The sequence below is a fragment of the Boleophthalmus pectinirostris genome, unplaced genomic scaffold (assembly GCF_026225935.1).
Source record: "Boleophthalmus pectinirostris isolate CB_2022bp ecotype Guang Dong unplaced genomic scaffold, ASM2622593v1 HiC_scaffold_9, whole genome shotgun sequence".
In the NCBI taxonomy this organism is placed as follows: Eukaryota; Metazoa; Chordata; class Actinopteri; order Gobiiformes; family Gobiidae; genus Boleophthalmus; species Boleophthalmus pectinirostris.
The window spans coordinates 11,760,598-11,784,458 of NW_026571541.1; the positions used below are offsets into that span (position 1 = coordinate 11,760,598).

Genomic DNA, 23,861 nt, shown 5'->3' on the forward strand with positions numbered 1-23,861 from the left:
GATATCATGAGACTTGGATATCATTACACCCCTCATCAGTACACTATATCCTACTACAATAATACTTCAATATTACAATATCCATATGGTATAATAAAACTTATACCATTTATAATTTAAAGACATAAAAATATCAACAGGCATTTAGAATATAAAATATTGAGTATTTATCATTGAAACAAGATTGACTTTTAAAGCTTATAAAGTGAAAGGTACAAAATTAAGGAACTGTATGTAAGATTTCAATAAAAAAAAAAAAAAACACTTAAACTTTACCTATCCCCAGAAATGACGTAAATGTGTTCAAAACAAATATAGCTATTGCTGATGACAATTATGTGTTTTTGCTGTATGTGCTGCTGTTGCAGATTGTTTCTTTTTTCTCAGTATGTACTGGTTCCAGATAGTTAGTGTCCCAGATTCCAGATAGTTAGTATACATTTCCATATTTCAGACAGTTAGCTGTAAAGAAGATAGCTATATCAGATTCCACATAGTTAGTAGAATGAGCAGAAGTAAAAAATAGTTAGGTCACAGATAGTAATCTCAGTCTCAAGACCCAAGGCCTGGAAATGTGAGATTGTTTTTAATCTCTGTAAAGCGCTTTGTGTTGCATTTTTGTATAAAAAGCACTCAAGTTTGATTGATTGATTGATGTCCTATTTATTTAAAATCTGGTGCTTTTGCTCTTTATCCAACAAGAAACCTCTGACATTTGGGCTGAAAGTTTCAATGCTGAAATCCAACTGGTTTAAACTTAAAAGGACTCTCTCTGATCTGAATGGTCACTGCCTAAACCCCAGCTCCTTCAGCCAGTCATGAATCAGTGCTAGTGCAGCCTCTGGAGGCTCTGAGTGCGCATGTGTCCTCTCTCCAGATTCTGTTGTGACTGAAGTACATACAGTCTGTTTATAGTCAACACAGCAATCCAGCTCATCAAGTGTTAAAATATTTGTAGCCACTTCCTTATTGGGCGTGATTGGGGTGTGGATTGGCTGATCACGTGACATAGGTGTGGTTTGGACAGGTTTCCTCTTCAGATTCCTCCTGCGTCGTGTGTGTTTCATCAGTGTGATTAAACTCGCAGTGAACATGGATCTGTCAGAAGGTAAGATCAGTTTATGGTGCTTTGTAAACAAATGCCTTAGTGATTCCCGTTTCTAAATTGCTGAAATACCCCGAATATATGTAGTTTTGTGTGTTTTGTTATTTGATGTTATTGAAAATGATCAAATGCTCTTAAAATGTGAACTGTTTTTGTTTTGAGCAGCTTTGGAAGTTAAGGAGGAGGTGGTGAAGAAGTCGGACGGACACAAGGATGAGTTTAGTTTTCCATGGAGCAAAAAGAAGGACAAGGTAAAGCAATATTAAGCCTATAAAATCTATTAAGGTTTATTCTGTTTTGGTGTTGTCTCTGAACCATACATGATATAATTTGAATGAACCATTTTAGTGTGAGCCTTTGAATGTGCTTGTACTTTAGAGTAGCATAATAATTGAAATAATGTAAAGATTAAATGGTATGAATTTATGTTTTAGGATGGTGGCAGCAAAGGCAAAGACAAGGATAAGTCCCACAAGTCGGACAAGTCAGATAAGGACAAATCGGACAAACACAAAGACGGAGGCAAGAAGAAGAAAGACAAGAAAGAGGGAAAGGAAAGGAGAGGGGGAGGCTCTTCCTCTTCATCTTCATCTTCCTCCAGTGATGAGGTACATGAGACACAATATATCTAGAATGCCTAACTTCCCTGCTGTATCAAATGTCTAACTGTACTAGTAGTTGCAGATGAAGTTGTCATAACTTTTAAGCTACTTTATTTCTACTTTATCTGGTACTTTTAAGATATAGAATTTGTGTTTTGTGCGTCAAATTGCAAGAGAAAACAGTTTTGCTCCGTCAGTAAAGTTAATTAAAATGCTAGTTATATTGTTTATTATATAGATTTTATAATAAAGGGGGTGTCCGCACTGCTGCAACTTAAGTTCAACAGAAGGAATGTGTCAAAATCAATAATACAGTTCAATATATTTATTAAGAAAGTAGTTAACCTTATTTAAAATATTATCTGTTACCTCTTGCAGTAGCTTCATGTCAGTTGGTTTCTATGTATGCAAAACAGGTTGGCCTACTCATTGTTTTGTCCCTTTTCCCATGCTGTAGTTGTAGTTTTAGGTATAAGTCCACATATAAGTAAATGTAGTTAGACTGGTGGCATAGCTGTCACACCTGGTTTCTACCACGACAACTCATCATCATCATGTAATCAAAGGACTATGGTTCTTCTAAAACAAGAAATACGTGTTAGTCTAGTTTGTGTCGGACACGCCTTGCCCTCTTCACTGAACTCGCTTTCCATTAATAGAACTGCTTTGGTTTATCATGATTTCAGCTTTATATCAAAATAGCAGATGTATGGTGCATTTGTTTATCTATACCAGGAACGTCCAAACTTTTCTCTGCAACTGCCCCATATCTAAACACAGAAGAAGCACAGCGCCATAGACAATACAGTGACTGATACAAATATGTGCATTTATAACAGGTTAGAATCAGTCACTAGACCTTTATCCATGTTCAGATCCTCAAAAGTCAAAATTTTGTTTTGTTCAGTGTTGCATATTTGACATTAGCTTTCTCAAGGCAGATTTTCAAAAACTTTGCTTTAAAAAATGTTTAAGGAAACACGGTCCAATTAGCATTTGCCTCCTGGGACAGTTTGGACATACCTGTCACACAACTACTTAAATACTTTACTTGTCATCACAAATATGTTAAGTATTTACTGTCATTTCACTGATTTAGTTACAAAACAAGCTGAAAACATTGTGGGAGGTGATGTAGTAGCAGTTATAACACATTTTTACATAATAGGAAATGCATTTTATATGTAAATTTACTTTATTTTAGCTGCAAAGGAAGTTTTTCTAGTTGGTAAGCCTATATACTAAGTAGCTGTAGCATTTTTAATAATAGTAGGTCTCAGATTTGGTGTAGTAATAAAAGTAGTTGAAGTTAGAAACTGTAGTAGGACGTTGTTGTATTAGCTGTCATAGTAACCGTAATCTCAGTTTATTGGTATTGGAAGTACTTCACCCTTGAACACACCACATCAAAACTGGGACTAAACCTGCTGGACTGGACCAGGACTAGAACAAAACCCAACCTAGTCTACATCAGGACTAAACTAGAAAGTGTGAACATATCCTAAAGTGCTATGGCAATTTCTTTTCCTTTTATAATTTCTATTTTACTGTAATTTTGACCTGGTTATGTGCTATGAGTACCACTGAGAACTATTACGTGCTTGTATCAGCACTGTTGTAGTAATGGTCGTCTATGCAAATTTCATAAACAAAACAGACTGAGTACAATGGACCATATGGAAGACATCATATACGCCTTCAATTCAAGATTAGCAGAGTTGCAAAAGTGCTGTTCACTGGACTCCACCTCACATTGGAACATATTTTAAACCTGTCATGGCCTGACCTAACTTCATGACTACATTACACCACTTCTGTTTACTTCAGTCCCTATAAATTATTGCCTGGTTTGGCAGAATAGTGTTATCATAGTTTTGTAGCACTTAAGCAGCAGTTTGTGGGAAAATGTTAAAAAGAAAAGTACAAAAATACAGAAGTAGTCGTGAGAAAATCTCTACCTATGTCATTAACGTCGAAAGGTCCATCCAAAATGCAAAATTATGACTGTTGTGTAACGTTGCCATTCTTGACTATGGTTAACCATAAACTTTATAACTTCTGAAATAGTACTCATATCATACTCATGTCATAATCACTATCACTGTTCCTATATTAACACATTTTTTCTTCTGTTTCCAGGACTGAAGGTTCCCTGTTGATCCATCGGCTCACCTAATCGACTGTAATTATCTCTACGTCAAAAGGTTTTATGCTTTATCTCGTACGTTTTGTGCCGTTGTTTCCATTGTCTCTTCATTGTAGTCATGGAAACACTAGATTTGTATCAGTGCTGTGTAGACTGAGATAAATAAATATTATGACAACTGCAAAACGGACTTTACAACTCCTCTGTCTAGTGTGTGCATGTGTTATTACCACAAGATGGCAGCATATCACATTGAAACAACACCGTAAAAAGGCTTTCCAGGATATTCTGTGGTCCAATTTCAAAATGTACTTTTAGCTTACAGTTAGATGATATTATAATAGCAAGATAGAAAGTGGAATGCTTATGTGTGTTACCTTATTCGAAAAATATTTAGTTGAACTAATACTATATTGCACTAGCACATATCAAAAGGTAAATTTTTTTATTTATTAGTTTATAAATTGTCCTTCTCTTAAAGGTCCTGTATTACTCAACATTGACTTGCAAGCTTTAAGCCATATGATAATGCTGTTACCTCATCAAAAATACACCTAGAGTTGTTTTTTGTTTCACGTGCACAGGTTTGAGTAATCTTGGTTTATTAGTCTAACACAGGATTCTCCAACCTGTAGCTCGGAAGCCACCAGTAGCTCTCCACCCCCTTCCCAGTAGCTCGCCAAAGGATTTCTAAATGAACTAATTACACTAACTAATTAATGCCTAACTGTGTGCACTAATAAATGGATAAAGGTTTATGTTTTATAAGTATATCAAACTGTTGCAAATCTGAGGCTTTGCTATGATCAATTTCTTGTGATCGCTAAAGATGGAGACCAGATGTCCCTGTTTCCCCAGGACAGATCCAGTTTTGAGCCCTGTGTCCCCTGTTTCAGCAGCTTTATACAAAACCACTGATTTGTCTTTTATACAAGAAATATCCCAGGTGTCTCTATTTTTGACGAATTTGATCTAAAGCAGGACTATATCAGGTTTTAACCAGGACAAAAACAGAACTATCACAATTTTTGATTAATCAGATCCCTGCCAACAGTAAGGAGGAGAAAAAATACAGAAAATGACAATAAAGCAAAAAATGCAGTGTCACTCTTTTCACACTTTTATTTATACCAACCATCCTAACCCAGATGTGTCGCAGTTTAGAATTTTGAAAATGTGGTCACTCTACTGCTAAAATTAGTAGCTCTTTGGCATTTTCTTTTTGTAAAGGCAGCTCACTGAAGGAAAAAGGTTTGAGACACCTGGTGTAACATCTCCAAAGCTCAGAATGTCCTGTAATGCACTTCCTGTACTGCCACATGACATCACAAGGTGGAACAGAGTGTTTTCTGTTTGAGAGAAGAACTCACCCTAAATATACAGAGTGTGTTTGTTAACCTGAAATGAATAAAACACAACTCCTGGTATGTTTGTGATGAGGAAACAACATTATAACATAGATCAGAAAATAGTGTAATATGGGCCCTTTAATATTTTTAACTACATAACCTGTCAGTTCTAATCACATTTCTTATTGTTTAAAAAAAAAGTTTTTACAACTTTTTTATACACCATTCTTTTATTTCTTGAGGATCTCCTTGAGTGTGGTGAATATTTGATGCAGGTGCAGAGGAAGAAAAATGGAGCGGTTTCAGGGCGAATCAATAATAAATCATGAGGACATCTTTCCTGAGCCTCAACAGAAATCCAATTCATCAGATCCATCATGGTCAAAAGTGTGATATTAAACCTGAAACGCTGTACACCGACCCAAATCAGCTTAACCTCTTTGTGATCACTCATTCAGGACATGTGTCGAGTATATAAAAAAAGAAAAGGAAAGAAAGATGCTGTATTTCTGTTAGATTTTGATTATTAAATACTAAAATAAATGACTGAGAACCACACAGTAAAGTCTGAGGAGGGCACTTCAAATATTCTGAGTACTTTTTAAGGCCAAATTTTAAGGCCCAACTATCAATACCTGAATTTGTATTTCAATATTTTATTACAATACAAACTGTGTTATAAGCAGCACTTACCTCTTATGCTTATTCAAAGTTTCCACAGATCAGACTTGTAACTTCTTCTGGTGCAGCATCTGGATGAGAAGAACAAATAAATCAAAGTAAAAGCAATCTTGAGACCGTGTACAGAGGGAGCGACACATTACATAAAGTATGCCTCACTAATCCCACTAAATGTAGAATTAGGACTTTCTCCCAGGTGTAGTGTTATCTGGTTGTGAGTGTTGACAAGATTAGGCAGCTGATAGATGAGCTCATGCGTTATTGTCTTTGTCCTAAAAAATGTCTCATAATACATGAATAGCAACTCTTTTCAAAATGCCATGACTAAACCACTGAGTAAGAATTTAAAGGTGACCTATGGGACTTTTCTGACTGAGTGTCCTCTGCTGCTGTCTCCATGGAGGTATTGCTATGCCTATACAGAATGTTACACAGTAAAGCATTAAACATATCCAGTGGTGGAACATGACAAAGTAAAAGTAGTAAAGCTCTATACTTGCGTACGACTTGAGCGACAATATGTCAGTTGGTAGAAGGCTTGTCCACTGATCTGAAGGATGGAGGTTTCAATCCCATTCTCGACGTCAACATCATTAGTTGAGCGGTCAGGTCCACTGACCCACAGGTTGGCAGTGCTATTCCTCCTTCCACAGATGAATGCTCTCGTTGTGTCCTTGGGCAAGACGCTTAACCCACCTCACCCCTAGTGTCTGCGTACACTGGTGTATGAGTGTGTGTGTGAATGGGTGAGTGGTTCCTTGATGTAAAGTGCTTTAAGTGCCTGGAGGGTGGAAAAGCGCTATATAAAAATGTGACCATGTACCATAAATCACTCTTAAAGTGCAACATTTGTGTAACATTTCAGGTGGAGAGGGGAACCTGCCACCTGTTTTTATGCAGTTTTCCTCAAAACGCTGTAACTGCACAGGTGGAAAGCTCTGCACAAAGCCACCTGCAAAGATGTGAAAATTAGCTCCGGTTTTTGAATTATAATTTTGAAAGATTCCAGAAATGTGTGAGAGGGTGAACTGAGTTGTAGGTGTATTACAGACCTGTGAAATGCACCTGACACCCCTTCTGCTGCAATGACGATCCCATGACATTTACATTAGAAATTATCCAAATGACTCAGTGTTATTATGAGCCTAATATAGCGGCAAGGCTTTTCACTGGATCTGAGCAGAAAAAACGTGTTTATGGCAAGAAATCAGAGAATTTGATAGATCTTGTATGTGACTAATCTTATTGTTTGGGAGGAAAAGAAAGACAAGATAAAATTATGAATTCTTTTGTTGTCTCGTGTTGAGCCCTGTGGATTAAGCCCTTGGTTTGAACACTAGGGGGCGCACGTGTCTCTGTCCCTTGTTCGCTCGAGGATGGCGTCATTGGTCTCTCAGCAACAGCCCGGGCTCCAATCACAGCTCCAGAGAGCGTCAAGACGCACAGACACGCGCGGAAAAGCGGAAGTCCTATGGATTAGAAAGAAAATAAAATGTCTTGTGCCACTTCAACACTTTTTGAAATAGCCTATTATAAACAATACCTCGACTTTTAGGCTATTTATCAAAATACGTAATATCACCTGGTTATAACGCTGTCAAAATACTAAAACTTTAACCTCGATACAAAAAAAAAGAGACCCCATACTCGAGTTGATATCCAAATGATAATGAAATACTGTAATTTTTTTGTACTAAATAATAGTATTTGTTTATTATACACTGCAATTTTCCCTGATCTGGCCAAGATTTTAAAACATATATTCAGTTATTCATCTTGTTTTCAGATTTATTATCTAGTTCTGAGACGGCTTCATTCTTGTCTAAAAGTAGTTTATTTTATGATTTAAAAATTATCTTGGTGCATGGACAGATAATTTCACTACTTTTAAGTCATTTTCAGATAGATTGAAGTGCTTATATCTTACATTTTCGCCAAGCTTTTTTGCAGTGTATATTGTGGTCTTACACTTGTTCTGATATCTGCCCAAAGAAGTATTTAATTTCGATAGTTTTAATATTGATTTTCAGTACTTTTGACAACCCTACCTTGTCATGTTGTTTTGCTACTGTCAGTTTCTTTTCAGTGTACAGTAGACCTAAATGAACTAAAGTAAAGTAAACTGCTTTATGTTTAACTTTTTGTCAAGTAGGCAGGCCTGTTTAATATTGCGTACATATTAAATATATCCCTACATATTATTCAGCTACTATAGGTCTAATCTTCAAATGTCAGTTGGTAATAGATGATCCACATCCATGCAAACGATCATGGTTTTGTCCATTCCAGTGTATTTGCCGTCGAGCCATGAAGGGACCCAAAATAAAAAGCTTGCTTCTTTTGAATATTTTCTCCCTATTTCTAGATAGACTCCAGCTACAGAGTTTGAACAGAAAATCACAAACTGGAAATGCGCTTTAGTGAAAATGTCGGCCTCGTCCTATTTAGCTTACATCTACTAAATAAAAAAAAGAAAAAAAAAGAAAGTGAAATGAAACATTTTTGGAAACATGCTACATGGTGGTGTCTGAGTCACAGTCCTTCTAACCCTTCTATTTTGACTTTAATATAAATATCCTGCTTTTTTCACCACATTCAAACTGTTCCTAAAGCGATAATAATCTCGTGTCTCTTTTATTGTGAAATGAGAAACCCCGGAAGTCCCGCGGCCTGTCGCACGTTGCGCTTTGCGCTCGCGGCACGGCGCTCGGCTGCAGCAGCAGAACACGAGAAAGCATGGAGCGCAACAAGACGCACGGGAGACACTCGCCAAGCGGACTGTGGACAAGCGGCACGCACTGACGCCTTTCGCAACGACAGAAGGACGGTCTCTCCAACCCAACAGGTGGACTCCCAGCGCGCCCAGACGAGCGGAGAAATCACAGCGAGAGTGTGACTGTACTTCAAGTGAGCAGCCACCAAAGAAGGAGCAGGAGGAGACAGTAGCGAGACTCGGTGGATGAATTTTACGGTTTCTAATAATTTTAAGCGCTTTAATCTTTTTGCCTTTGGGAATATAGCTGGAATGACTTGCTTTGATTTGCTGTTTGGTTTGATATCTCTTCACCGCTGCAGAAGACTGTCACTTTTGCTGAAGTGAACTAAGGTTGACTCCAGAAAAGAGCGAAGCGAGTGGGCTCCAAGTGAGGACGCACGCACGGGACACGCGCCGCCAGGAACCATGGTGAAGTTTCACAACTCGGATCTATGGATAGCCTGGATGGTGCTTTTCTGCATGGGGGGTAAGTCTGCTGTCTCCAACTACTCACAACTTTCTTACGGAGAAGGGAACGTGCACTACTACTACTTCAAAGCTGTTGAATCACGTGGAAGTAAATCACTACTACAATACGATTTGCATTTTGACAATAGCAGATGCGAAGGGAATTAAATTGTACTACGGCTCAAGCAAGCACACACGCGTGCCATTGCCATTTGATCCATCTTCTTAATACAGTATGCTTGGATCACGTTGATAAATCCTCTTGAATTTCCATAAAAAACTAAAGCACCACCGCGGTTTGGGATCACTTGAAGTCGCGAAGTCGTCCTCCTCCGTGTTTACCCCGCGCGTCTTTCTGCGTACAAAACGTTAATGCTTTCCAAATTGTACAGTAATAGCGTGCGTCTGGTTCGCTTTTACGCAGCGTTGCTTGGTGGGAGTGTTTTGAAATAGAAATGGAGCAGACGGTAGAGGGCTGCGCTGGTAATCCGCGCGATTAACGAGAGGCGAGGCATGGGGAGCAGACAGTAGCAGCAGGTGGACCCAGGAGCAGGGAAACCGTTATACATTTCTATATTATCCCAACGGGAATTAGACTCAAGGGTCGTATACGAAGGATGTTGCGTGCATGTTTGGAGACGCTTAGGTCTGCTTCTCCTTATTTTACGTTTAAGTGCAGCGGTTGTGATTATGCCTCTAGTAATCCTCCTATATCCTCTAAAGTACAAGTAGTAGCAATGTGACTTGAGTGACTTCAGTAAGTTGGACGTGTGTAGTAGAGTGGGGTTTACAAATAACAACAACTCATGTAGGCTGCTTCAAGTAAAGGACTTTTTATTGAAAATTATAGCTACTTAAGTTCTAATGATTTATGATACATGACAATTTGCTTAATGTATACAGTTTAATACATTTAAACTCTAATGATTTGTAGACCTATGTTTATGTTTTTTCAAAACAAGAGGAACTTAAATTGTCAGACATGCCATAATATAAAACAAATTACAACTTAAGTATTTTGTTTCACTGCAGCTGTAGCCTACTGGGATCTAACTAACTTGAATGAGAAGAATATAAACAAGCTTTGACATTTATTGCAAATACATAATGCAGCTAAATTAAACTCATTTGAATGATTCAGTTTGCTGTGATAGCAGAGATTATATTGCTGCTGCACCGAAAGTAGTGGTCAAAAGTAGTAGTAGTATTTAGTCTGGAGCCAAATCCGCAGTTTCATTTTTTACTAGCAAAATAATTAGACACTTCTTGTATATTAGTTATTTTATAAACGTGCGTTATGTACAGCCTAATCAATGAGACAATAATAAAGTTAAGTTTAACCTCTTGTGCACTGACTGAATTCTGTTTCGAGACGTCTATTTGAGTTTTGACAAAATAACTTTAGGTGAGTCAAAGCACAACTGTTAACTGCTCCTAAAGTCCTCTGATCCTTTGTTTCTTTATTTGTATTTCGACAGCATAGCAGCACAGCAGAAAAATGCTTTGATAGGCACCAACTGTGCCTCTCAGCTTGGCCATGTCAGGGACAATGGTGGAAGAAGTAATCATTTGTGTTACACAAGTAAATGTAGAGATACCTGAGCAAAAATAAAAGTAAAAGTATCACATGAAAAAATCTACTAGAGTTAAAGTATCTATTTAAAAATGTATCTATTTAAAAAGTATGTCTTTCAGATTTCGAGGCCTTCTAAGACTTCGAATGTACTTATTTTGATAAAGTTTTGTGCTGAATTTTGTTCAAAAGAAACAATTAAATCAATATTTTTTCCTATGGCTGTTACTGTCAGTATACTTTTGTTTGCTCAAACTTTGAACGTGTTAAAAATAAACCCGTCAGTCTTTTCAGCATGCCTCAAACAATAATACTTTTCAGTTCATTTAAAAATGTAGTGAAATTTAAACAGTAAAAGTAAAAAGTATCATATATTTTGAAATCTACTTTAGTAAAGTACAGATATACTACAGTTAGTACAGTACAGATATACTTAAGTAGAGTACTTTACTACTTTTACTTTGTTACCTTCCAGCACTGGTCAGAAGCCTCACCACTTCCCTTCAGAGACTTAGAGCCGCTGTAGTGACACATCCATTTGGACACTAGCCTCGTCCTGATTGAATTAAGTCTGTGATTGTGCAGGTGCTCCACGTGGCCGCTCACATTTAGCTCTATATAAAAGTGGAAGAGGAGGGGGCAGCCAGAGACACAGTCCTGGGGGGTCTGAGAATTGTCCGATTAAGTGGGTCCAAATGAAAACAGTAAATTGTGGTCTCCTGCACAGTTAGAGTCAAAGTGAGGAGGAGTGTGGTGGGCACAAGAATGTTAGATAAGATATAAGATAACCTTTATGTGCCCCACAAGGGTATTTCACTGTTGCAACGCAAAGTGCAAGGTCAGCAGAAGAATAGAAATTAAATAGACTGAAATTTAACTTTTTTGAAATATATGCTGAATGAAATTAGTAGCTATAAGGCTCCAAGGTTAAGCACAGGAGCAGACAGACTGTGACTGTGGCTTTGCAGGAGACCACTAAGGAAAAGAAAAGGACTGGCTATACCAAACTGTGACACCTGTGGTTTAATGGATCAATTTAAAACATGATTTAGAACAAACATGTCTGTATGAATTTATGTTGCAAGCAGAAAATTACAGCATCTGGTGTCCTCTACAGCAGAGGCGGTGCTACCATTAGGCATGTGTAGGCAGCTGCCTAGGGCCCCCAAACCTGGAGGGGCCCCCAACCAATTGCTTCAGTTCTACGAATGGCTGAGGCCTCAGAACAATTGGATTTTCTCAATATGACATTAAATGAGAGTAATTTACTTTTAAACAAAGATCATGAGAAAAATAATAATAATAATCATATGTAATGGATGTAAACAAAAATGTAATTGTACTACAAAAAATAAAACTACTTTCAGCTATGGTTATCTAGTCGGCGACCTCACTAATAAGACAAGTTACTAATCCACCATAATTCAAGTAAATAGAGATGTGCTTGTCTCAAGAACAATGGGGGAAAATACAATACAAAAATGTTCACACAAAATGTTCACTGCAAACTCAGGATGATTTCTTGGGCAGTCAATGTTACCTTTTTCATCCTTCCTGTGTATCAGTACTGCCCATCGCCTTTGCCTTTCACTATTTTCCCAATTCCGTAAGGAAGGGAAACAGTTTGAACTGAGGTTTCACATAGATTCACACAGATCTGATTCCCTTTTGCATTTATGGAGTTTGCAAACTTCCGAAGCCCATTTCTTGAGCCGTTTTCCGCTGTTAGGACATCCAACAATCACACAATTACGATGTCAGAATCCCATAACTAAAATATGACAATATCAGAACCAGAAACAAAAGTGATATGGTTCAAAAGACTTGAAAAGACTGGCTTTGTCAATAGACTCATCCCACTGGGAAATCAAACATGGCGGTTTGATGCTCACTTTTTCGGAAAATCCTTCCCAGTATGCATTGTGCAATGACCGGAAGTCTGAAATTAGTGCATATATTTTAAGTTAGTCTTATTAAACAAGCTTTTATAAGTTATGGAGCAAAGGATTATGGTCTATGTAGTTCCTTTATTGTTGCACCATAACAATGAATTAAAGCAAACAGACTTGTAATTTGATATATTTTGATGGCCCACGATATTATTGTGAGACTTTTCATGATACCACAATATTTCTGTTATTGTTACATGATCCCTAGTGGCCCTAAGAGAAGTGTGACTTGAATTTTTTGGCATAATCACACACCCCTACATGTAACTTTGCACTTGTATAACTTCAGTGCCCACATTAATAATTTGTATCCATCAGCTTAGTCAGCTGTTGGCTCAGATAGACTTGTTCACACAAACTTCCTCCTCAGGACACTCTCTCCTGTCTCTGTCCTGTAGCGCTGCTTGTGTTGCTATAAATAACGCCATTTGAACAAACACTATTGATTGTGGTTGCTTGTTTTGGCTGTGCGCTCCGACCTCCACTTTATACATGTCACACTCATTGTCACTACATTGACCTGATCAGTTGGTTATGTTAAAGCATTCATCACATACCATAGTCTTTTATTGATTTAACTTTTGTGCTATGAAATCACCTCTGCCAGTGAGTGCGAGTGAGTAGGAATTGTATAGATGTGCATGGATCATAGACTGTAATGGACACAGCTAAACCATTATAGCCGCTGCGTTCCAAATAAGAAGTGAGCATGGAGGCGCTTCCGGCTTCATTGACACTGACTGGCTACAATTGACTTTACATTGAACAACTGTCACCCCTTTCTCTGTAACTGCTGTGGTGAGCCTCGTCATTTTGGTCTTAAACTGTTTGTATTACCCTACTCTACATGATCGTGGTGTTTTTATTTCACTATTTTGTCCGTGAATAAATTCCTATTCCTCGTATGGAACTTGGCTCTTATAATTGCTAGCCCCATGAGCTTCATTTGACTGGAGCTGAATGCTGTGGGTGACGTCACACTAGCTTAGTCCACTTCTTTATCCAGTCTGACTCCTAGCATATTGTACAAAAATGTGCGCAACTTCTCTATACTTACCCATCTCATATTGATAATATCTAGATCAGACCTGGGCATTGTCCAGTTCCGGGGTCACATACGGCTCTTTGGTTGACTCTGACCAGCCCGTTTAAGCTCATTTGGAATTACAAAATAAATATATTTGATAATTTTGCCTCATGCATGGACTAAAGCTGCATTTCTTTTATTTAGGACATTTTTTGTAAAACAACCTCACTATTTCGTTGCTTAGTCATAACATATACTCAGACCAGTCTGTCCATCTTGTCAAAACAACACTATTTACTGCTTTTTATAAAGAAATACTATTAATATTAGGCACAATTTAATTAAGCGTTTTGGAAAAAAATAATTGCCCACCCTGATCTAAAGGGTAATCTTAGCTTGCACCTCAGTTGTTGATTCCAGGTTTTGTTTTGGTTCTAGTTTAGACTATGTGCTGCTGCAGAGAAAGAAGATTCTGGCTTCTATTGCTCTACAAGGCTACAACATTCTGTATTTAGATGCATGTTTTGCATGTTCTGTCTAAACAGGTATTCTTTGGCTGTCCTCAGAGTGCCCCTACATATACAATAGACTCCTTAATTGTGAAAGTTCCTTTGCCTCTGTTGAAGTCTTGTTACAATTGGTTGAACAAAATAGAGTGGTCCTATCCGATGATAAGAATTATACTCCTCTATATAGTGCCTAAACACATCTCCCAATAGTTCAAAACCTACCATATTCTTTGTGTCCTTATTCTCCTATGGTCCAGCCTATAGCCATCTTAATTCCAAGCCTATATATAGCCCTCTAGTATGAAGTAAATTTTGGACAACTGTATTTCTAAGAGTATATATACAGTATAAAATACACATAAGTAACTTGGACATGTGTCATTTTGAGCCAAGTTGAAATGAGGGCTCCTCCATCTTGTCCTGTTCCTGGCCATCAAGTTCAGCATTAATATTTCATCGTTTCAATCCCACTTATCAAAGTCAGGCGGCCTTGAAGGAGTGCAGGAAGTTTCTAGAAGTAAAATGTTAAGTGTCATCTATCTATGCTAATAAAGTTAGTGGTTCAAAATATTGTCAGTAGAATTCCCCATCGCCCGTAGCAGTGTGTTTGTCCGATTCGCTGTGGAATGACAAGGACTTCAGTGAAATCAATGCAGTAAATTAATTTGGAAAAGGAAGTGACCGAATTTGCTCACCCAGCGTGGTTTGTTTTTCTGTTGATATAATAAGAGCTTATGCAACAGCTGAAATTATCACAGTCAAATGTTCATTGTTCATTGTTGTTTTGAGTTTAGTGTGGTTCGGTCCTAATATTTATTGTGTACAGTGGACAAAGTCTGCACTGTTTTTTGGAACACTAACTTTCTTTTAATCCAAAATGTATATAAATTGTAGTAGTTTGAAATGAAAATAACTACTTGGGGTCTGGGGGACTTTTTTGTAAATGAGTAAATGTTGAAAACAAAGTATTTTTATTTCTCATCAGCCTGGAAGTAAGTGCCAAAAGCAGCTCTCTGATTGGCTGTTCTAAAGGAATTAATGTATTTTTGAGCATTAGAAACCTGTAATTAATAAATGCTATATGTATACGTTTAATGTTATATGGAACATTCCAGACAAAGCAATAACATCACCATAGAGACAAGTAGGTAGTGAATCGTCCACCAGAAAAGTCGCACAACTCACCTTTAAGTTACTTTTAATTTACTGTGACTTTTACTTTACTTTTAGGATTAACAGTATTTTGAGTTTTTTTTTTGTTTTTTTTTTTGAGTATTTTGAGTTTAGCAAATGAAAAATACTGACTTCTAAAGCTCCAAATTGACTTCAGGACATTCAAATGGGTGGAGTTTTCTACCATACAGTGACCCCCGCCCTGTCAATCAAATTATGCGGCACTAATCACCTATCATCAAAACCATACTCCAGAGGAAACACTGCTTCTCCAGTAAACAAGACAGCGACAGACGCAGAAACTGTCAGCTCAGGAGGAAATTATACTAGTGTTTGTAAATGATAATAAAATGCATATTAATGTCTAGTGGCACTTATAAGTACACAAAATACAAGGCAAAGCTGGCAATTTATATAAAGCTGTTAGCGTTATTTGTTTCCTAGATAAATTGAGTTGTGCTGTGGAGCAGTGAGTGGAGGTTGCTCCTGTGTGACTGCTGATTCTGTTTGCTCCTGTTTTAATTCAGAAGCACACCCCAAACACACATAACTGTAGGCTATTAGATCATAACTTATGTAGAATCCATAACAGCCAGTGATAAGGCCTGAATATGAAATTACACCGACTAAGCTCACTTAATTAAAAGGCCTAGATTTCCTTGAATATGTTTATGAGGCGTTTTACAGAATAGTTTAAAGGTGCACGATATAACTTTTCTTGTTGTCTCCATGGAGATGCTATTGCCTTGCCTGGAATTTCAGGTGTTTTGTTGCTAGAAAAAGATGCATTTTTTCTTACTATGAACATGGTCGTTACTCCAAAGATATGTCTTGTAACTTGGTTTGGTTTGGTGGTGCTACTTCGTTGTCTTCATGGAGATAAGTTTAATGCCATACTGTGAAACATTCCTAGCCAGGCTGGTGCCACCTAGTGCCTCCACTCAATTTAATTTCTTTCTAGCAGCTAGATCAGGAATCAGAATACACTAGATGGTTCGCAAAAACCCCGGAAGTGCGAGTTCGGGCACCAGCCAATCAGCGAACAGCCATACATTCTGTGTTGGCAACGATTCCAGAGATCGAGGATTTAAAGACGGAACAAAGAGAATGTTCTGTGAATTTTATCAAGAGGAAAGACATTATTGTCCTTCTTCCTACAGGATTTGGGAAAAGCTTAATATACCAGTTAACCCCGTTAGTGGCGCAGCATTGTATGAATAAATAAAAAAAAGTAGCTGCCTACCTTCATGCGAACAAATCCTAATGCTGCGAGGTCAGACGGTTTCCACGAATTGAAACCAGCTGATTAATCAGGCTAGGAACTTCCAATCAAAGCAATAAAATCTCCATTAAAGTGGCGGACCCCCTACCATTAAAACAAGAATTATACTAGAAAAGCACTCAGAGAGCGCAGACCTCCGCCAAGGACTACCCCCATTTTTTATATAAATTGCGATAAAATCAGTCTTCTGGATCAGATCCGGATCAGCCTTTGGAATATGAAAGAGGATCCCATTGTCCATCCCTGAGTCAAATTTCATGGGGTTTGGTCAATAATTAACCGAGATATTGAGAAACAAAATTTTTGGCCTCATTTACCACAATGTTAACAAAAATTTCAAAGTGATTCAGAATCCAGGATTTCTTCCGGATCACCCCCAAAATGAAATCAGTTCTTCCTTTTCACATTTCCAACAAATCCTGAAAATTTCATCAAAATCGGTCCATAACTTTTTGAGTTATGTTGCTAACAGACAAACAAACAAACAGACAAACGCCGGCAAAAACATAACCTCCTTGGCGGAGGTAATTATAAATCTACTGTATGGGGTGTGCAAAAATATCAAAATATCAATATATTGTATTGTTTAAAGTGATGATGCAGTATCGATATCGTGCACTGCTGTAGCGATATATTGCCAAGAGTATTTTTTGGTATATTTTACTGAATTATTTTGTTACAGCGCTTCAGATTTTTTTTTGCTTGTTCAGAAGAAGGAAGCTCATTTATGCGACACATTTGACATTTTCACTGTTTTGAGGATTAAAATGTTTGTGTTTCATATTCACTTTGCACAAGACGTGGTTTAACAAAGACTTTTAGTGTCACAGCCATGATTTAGACTTTATTTTTAGTGAACCATATTGAAATATATCGTATCGAATCGAAAAGCTTACTGTATTGAGACATGTATCGTATCGTGGACTATGTATAGAGATATGTATATGTAGGTATCATATCAGCAACTTCTTAATGATACCCAGCCCTACTACTGTATATAATCTATAGTGCACATACAGGCCAAACCACAGGAAACACTGGATGGGGGGACTTGTCGTGTTGTGCTTTTGCAAGAGGTCTTGGGTTCAATTCTTTGCTTACTTACACTTCTGATTACATTTGGTATTTTTACCCTAACCATAGTCTACAAACAAATCCATGTTTAACCCCACTTGATGCATTGATACATTCGTTTACATTGAATCTTACCATTGTTAATTTCAGCTCACTATGGGACAGCACTGATTAGTTACTATAATTACCACTGGTGAAATGAGCTGGTCATGTAAAGATTGTTTTATAACGTATATGTAATCACCCAGAGCATGTATTAAAAAACATTAATTTCACTTTGGTAACCAGTTCAGTGAACACACCTAATTAAAAGTTCATGCAATGGATACAGAAAATACGCACAGACAGGCCCATTCAAATAACAAAAACTTATACAACACTTAGGCTATTGTCTATTAATAGTGGTCCGTACACTGTTTGGATATTGAGAGACAGTGCACAAAGAAACAATGGAGTATCTAGTCTAGCCCTCATCATGCTCAGCTCGGTCACATGTAAAAGGTGTATCTTGGAAATACAACTGTCCAATTGTTTTGTTATGTGTTAATTATTATAAAATATTTTTTTTTTCAATTTCTCATATACAGCTACTTGTTACTCCTTGCAAAACTTTTTTAACAACATAAGCACTTAAAGTGTACTTGTTTTTTTGGTGGAGGTCAGCTGGATATATATGGAATTTGGATATGCTTGCTTCATTTTTTCTATTTATTTCATGTTCGAAGTATATTTAAAACATTATACATTGCAAAACTGCTCTAGCTGTGGTTCATATGTTCTTGCTAGCCTGTAATGTTATTTTCATAATTGAATAAAGTTTTGCATGAATTTTGATCATTATGTCAAGATAACAATAATTGGCGTTATTTTTGTTTTTGTTTAAATGTTGTTTCATTTTTTGCAATGAAGAATTTGTAACTTGCTGTATCTGAATATGCTGAATACAAATGTGTAACTAAAAAATAATAATTTGAATAACTGTGTAATCAGTTGACCATGTGTTACATTGACCATTGACAAATTAATTTCTGTGATGAATGATTTTTTTCCATAATCAAGCAGCCCTAGTTGTGTTCATGTTCTACAATTTTATTTTATGGTGTGATATTGTTTTTATGTATATTTATGGGAGATTTACTGTTTTTGGAAGAAATCTCCAAAAATTTTTCCTTAATTGTGTTATAATGGCTTAATCATACAACAAATAATCATACTCAAAGAGAATTCCAGTTTTTTTGAAATTTTTCAGTTTAGGGCTCCCATGGGTATTCAAAAGTATTAATCTCCAAAAAATCCTAAGTTTTGATCATTAATTGTTAGGGAGTGGCTCCACCAATTTGTCATATTCATCTCAAAGAGCAATCAGTTGAAAAAATAATTTCACTTTGTTTATTTACACTGACGGAGAATATGTTCAACCTAGAGGCAGTTTTTGTTTCAAATGGACAGGCCTAGAAATTACAGAAATTAACCATAAACAAGGTCAACAAATGCCTGGTTAGTGATCTATGATTTCCTTCCTCTAACCAAGGTTTCACACTTGTAGCAACTGAATCAAATAATGAATTAATGATTTTACCATTTAACCCAGAACACATCTATTTAATGTCCCCATATAGGATCAAGGGGATACATGGTGGCAGAGTGGTTAGCCCCTCTTACTCGCTTTGAATTTAGTCCATGAGTTATTCAAATACAACCTGGATTATCTCCTGTTTTCTCAACTGGACATCCATGTTTCGCCCACTTGAGGCAGATTTCGATATAAGAATACTAAAATTGCTCACATTTGAATTTTAATCTGTAAACAAGCTTAGAGATACATGTGAACTAAAGTGGTAAATATCAACAAACTTATCAAAAAACATGAGTCAGTGCACACGGGCTTTAAAGTCATCTCAAATGTTCCTGGGGTGTATTTCGCTGTGACAGATTGGATCTTTGGGAGGATCGGGAGACTAACTTCTGATAGTGCTCTGTGTATGTGTGTGTGTGCGCATGTGTATGTGTGTGCGAGAGGGAGAGGGCCTTGAGCTTATCCATATTTTAAGCAGATGTCTGTGTTGCGTTGCTATATTTCCCATCCTTCCCCATCCTCTTCTCCAAATGAGCAGTTTTGCTTTGCTGGCTCTTGGTGCCTGTGAGGGCTAAGACAGGACTTTCACAACATGTCACAAGGCACTTTTAAATCTGAAATTAAAGTGTATTTGAAGTTTGAGTTTGTAACCAATATTTAACCGACATAACAATTTTGCGTTTCTTCATTTACACATGTAACTTTGAAAGAATGGTTGTTTCCTTGTGTACTTAATACTTATTCAAATCTGTAGATAACTTGAATAAAGAGGTGCACCTGCATGTTTTTAGTTGATACATATAAATTCACTGAACTTATTCTAATATTTCAGTGCTGGAACTCCTTTTAGTCTTAATCGCAGCAGTCTGAAGAGAGCGTGACGGACGTTTTGGCCTTTAGTCACAAGTCGGGGGTTTTTAAGTCTCTTTGTTCAAGATTTTATCATAATACAATCAACTACTGAGAGACCAGGCTGGGAAATGCCTTGGGGTTGCACCAAAGGAGCTGGAGGAAGTGTCTGGGGTGTGGGAAGTGTGGGAGTCCCTGCTTAGACTGCTGCTCCTCGGAGAAGCAGAAGAAAATGGGTAGATGGACAGTCAAATACAGGTTGTGTTCATGTAATATCACAGCATTTAAGAATCCCTGTAGTTTAAAATGGAGCTTTCTGGATGATGAAATAAAGTTGTTGTAAATGTGATTAGGAAAAAAAAAACAACGTTACATTTAGGTTAACATTTTTCAGAGTTCTGCATTGAATTGAAATGAGATATTTTTGCCTCTAAAACTCTCACCATTATAATTTTAAGATTACCTTGAGACCTATAACCACTTATGTTCATTACTGTTGGGCAAGTTACTTCAAAACTGTAATGCGTTATTTATTACTTGTTATTGTCATTTCAAAGTAATTCATTACATTACAATATTACTGTATTTAAAATGTAAGGAATTACATGACTATTGCATTACTTTTAAGTTACTCTCACTCTAACTGTGAAGATGCTGAACTTTTGTGCCGTATATGGCCTGAACCAGGACTGAACCAGAACAGAACCCAGACTGAACCCGGACTGAACCAGGACTAAACCAGGACTGAACCAGAACAGAACCCGGACTGAACCCGGACTGAACCCGGACTGAACCCGGACTGAACCCGGACTGAACCAGGACTGAACCAGAACAGAACCCGGACTGAACCCAGACTGAACCCGAACTGAACCAGAACTGAATCGTGATTAAACTAGGTCTAAACAAGGACTGAACCAGGACTAAACTAGGTCTACAGTAAACCGAGGACTAAACGAGGTCTAAACCGAGGACTGAACCAAGGACTAAACCAGGACCAAACTCGGTCTAAACCAGGACCAAACTCGGTCTAAACCAGGACCAAACTCGGTCTAAACCAGGACTAAACTCGGTCTAAACCAGGAATAAACTAGATCTAAACCAGACTAAACTAGGTTTAAACCAGGACTAATCTAGGACTAAACTAGAGCTGCACCAGGATTAAACCAAGTTGGAGCGGAGTTCTGCGCCGGTCCTTTAGCTCGCGGTCACTCAACAAGTCTACGCGGGCTCGTCTCCGGCGTTTCACCGCTGCTGATATTGCGGTGATTTTAGGGAATTTGTATGAAGAAAAACCCACCACTTCAATCCAGGTTAAAAATGCATTGTAAAGCGCGCTACTGACATTTGTACAGAGTAAAATATTACTTTATTTTTTCCTGTAATGCCTTACATTACTGCGTTACAGCAAAAAGCAATGCATTACAGTAATTTGTTCCTTTTATAACGTGTTACTCCCAACACTGCTTATGTTTACCCCTAAACCGAAGAACTGTGCTATTTTGGCCTTCACATTTTTTTTGGTTTTGTTTGGCACATGCATGCACAACCCAAAAAATACAGTTTTTTACTTTTTCATATTTCCTATTTTCTGTTTTGTCATGTATCCAAACTTTTTGAGTTATTGCCCTCCACACTTCACATGAATCTACCAAAATCTATATGTTCTCCCCTAGATCCCACCAAACCCATTCATTCAGTGCCTTTGTAATGTACCACACTCTCCATCACTGCCTCTCTACTAGTCGTTATGTTGATCTCTGGTATTACGAAGAAGACTCAGCCTGTTTATCATTGTAATCCTTCGCAAGCTCTGATCAATAATAGAAGAAATGCTGTCTCTACACTTCCATCCCCATAGGCCTGCTCACGTCTGTTTCACTTTACGTGGGATTTCATAACTCCCACTGCAAATAAATTACACCAGATCCCCAAGGAAGAAGGTTTCCCTGGAATGCAGTGACCTCATCAGCCCGTCAGCCAATCAGAGCGCAGCGTGGCGAGGACAGTAGGTTAGCTTTTAGAGGTTCATTAGACTGATTTACACTCCCCAGTGAGCGAACAGTGGAAGACGCAGAAGGCGACGGTCCCTGGAGGATTGATAATGTAACCAAAGATGAGTCTGTAAGAAAGTAATTGGTCAGATTCAAAACAGCAATTAAGTACAAAAATGCAGGCTTCATACATTTATGGCAGTGATTAAGTAGGTACATGTAAATAATAAGGAGGCTCAGGATATCAGCTGGATCCTGTATGAAAACAAATGAGAAGTGATGTCGGAAATACTAACTTAGATGTATAGGATGTTGTTTTCCTGCATATTAGCATTTTTCTTAATTCAGGTTAAAACATGTTCTAGCTTGTTTAGCAAATTGATTTGTGCAGTTGTCTGCTATTATAAATCATCCATCTATGTAACATGTTTGGTTTAGTTCAACCCTCAGGTGGGTCGCAAGAGATTTTTTTTGGGTCGCCTTGTCACGAGCTGCATGTAGGTCTGCAATATACATACATCTCTGTGCACTCCCTACTCCTCACTTTTTCAGCAACACCATCTTGCCTAACCAATTTTCTTCCGTAGATTACTGTTTTTCATTGTTTAAAACTTGAGTAAATCAGAGAGACACGATCACTCAGTCAGCAAGACAAAATATCCTCATTAATGTTCAATAATGGTCACAATTTATTTTGTGCTTTACGAATAATGTCTATTAACTTGGGTCGCGAAGATTTGTGACTTTTAATATATGGGTCCCCAGAAAAAAAGTTTGGGAAACACTGGTCTAGTTTGTTCCACAGTATGGCTTTGAACCTACTTATCTCATTGGAAACAGGCAGGTGACACAATCAGACCAAGTTACAGGTGAGATCTGTGGAGAGGTGACAGATGCATGTTTTCCTGTTTTGTTTTGTTTTGTTTTGTTTTATCATTTTGTTAAATCATATCGTTTTGTTAAATCATTCCAGACAACATCTCCATTGAGACAAGCAGGTGCAGAACCCAAATCTGAAAAGAAGTGCATATTTAACTAAATAAAATATGACTAAACACCTAAACTTCGTCCACAAACACATTTCAAGTAGAGCTGCTAAACTGGACAGTACCTGGAGGACTAAAGGAGAGAGTGAGGGACAAGGAGGTGTTGGGTCTAGAAGCATAAGAAACAGTGCAATTGGTCTAACATTTCAAACTCCTCCCCTGCAGCCAGCTGTTTGTGATAAGAAACACCAGTTTGTAACCAGGGCAGTCTTATGTGATGTCACCAAGCACTTGAATGTACATGTCTTTGACCAGAGAGCTTCAAATATATATAGTTCGCAATTTGATGGCCAAAAAAACTGTAGGAACAGTAATACTATAGTAATGCTATAAAAAAGTAGTGTTTAGTTACACTTTAAGTTATAGTTTTCATGTAGTCTACAAAAAGAGTACTTCTTCCTATAAAGTCTACATTGTATCAAACTATTTTAAACCCCTCCTCCATGATGCATAAAGACACTAGTGTATGTATATATATATATATAGGTTTGCATTGTGTCCAGATTGAGATTGAACTGCGATCGGTTTTGTTCTTGACACTAGTCCCCGAGCACAGTCTATATATAGGTATCCCACTGTATCCCCCTGGGTCTGTGGCCATGCTGCACTAATTTGAAATTGATTGTTAATTGATCCACTGAGCGACTAAATGACCTCCCAGCTCCTGATAAAGCTATATACTGTCACACCGAGAAAGAGACGGTGG

General features: G+C 37.6%; 2 protein-coding genes across 2 annotated transcripts in view; both read left to right on the plus strand.

The window, feature by feature from the left end:
• The first annotated feature begins 958 nt into the window (after positions 1 to 958).
• On the plus strand, positions 959 to 4,043 carry LOC110159422 (putative uncharacterized protein DDB_G0292636). The gene is made up of 4 exons (XM_055147803.1): positions 959 to 1,108; positions 1,271 to 1,356; positions 1,540 to 1,713; positions 3,847 to 4,043. The coding sequence occupies exons 1-4, from the start codon at positions 1,093 to 1,095 to the stop codon at positions 3,850 to 3,852; spliced, it is 282 nt and encodes a 93-aa protein (XP_055003778.1). The 5' UTR covers positions 959 to 1,092; the 3' UTR covers positions 3,853 to 4,043.
• A 5,021-nt stretch (positions 4,044 to 9,064) lies between these two features.
• The window catches only part of igsf11 (immunoglobulin superfamily member 11), a 230,988-nt gene continuing 216,191 nt past the window's right edge, over positions 9,065 to 23,861 (plus strand). The window contains exon 1 of the mRNA XM_055147792.1: positions 9,065 to 9,125. Coding sequence (XP_055003767.1) covers positions 9,065 to 9,125 — 61 coding nt within the window. The remainder of the gene's footprint in view (positions 9,126 to 23,861) is intronic.

Bases quoted from the DNA above. Each gene is read 5' to 3' on its own strand.
- LOC110159422 (XM_055147803.1), top strand. The intron at 1,357-1,539 runs GTAAAGCAATAT...TTTATGTTTTAG, and splicing joins GGAGCAAAAAGAAGGACAAG to GATGGTGGCAGCAAAGGCAA.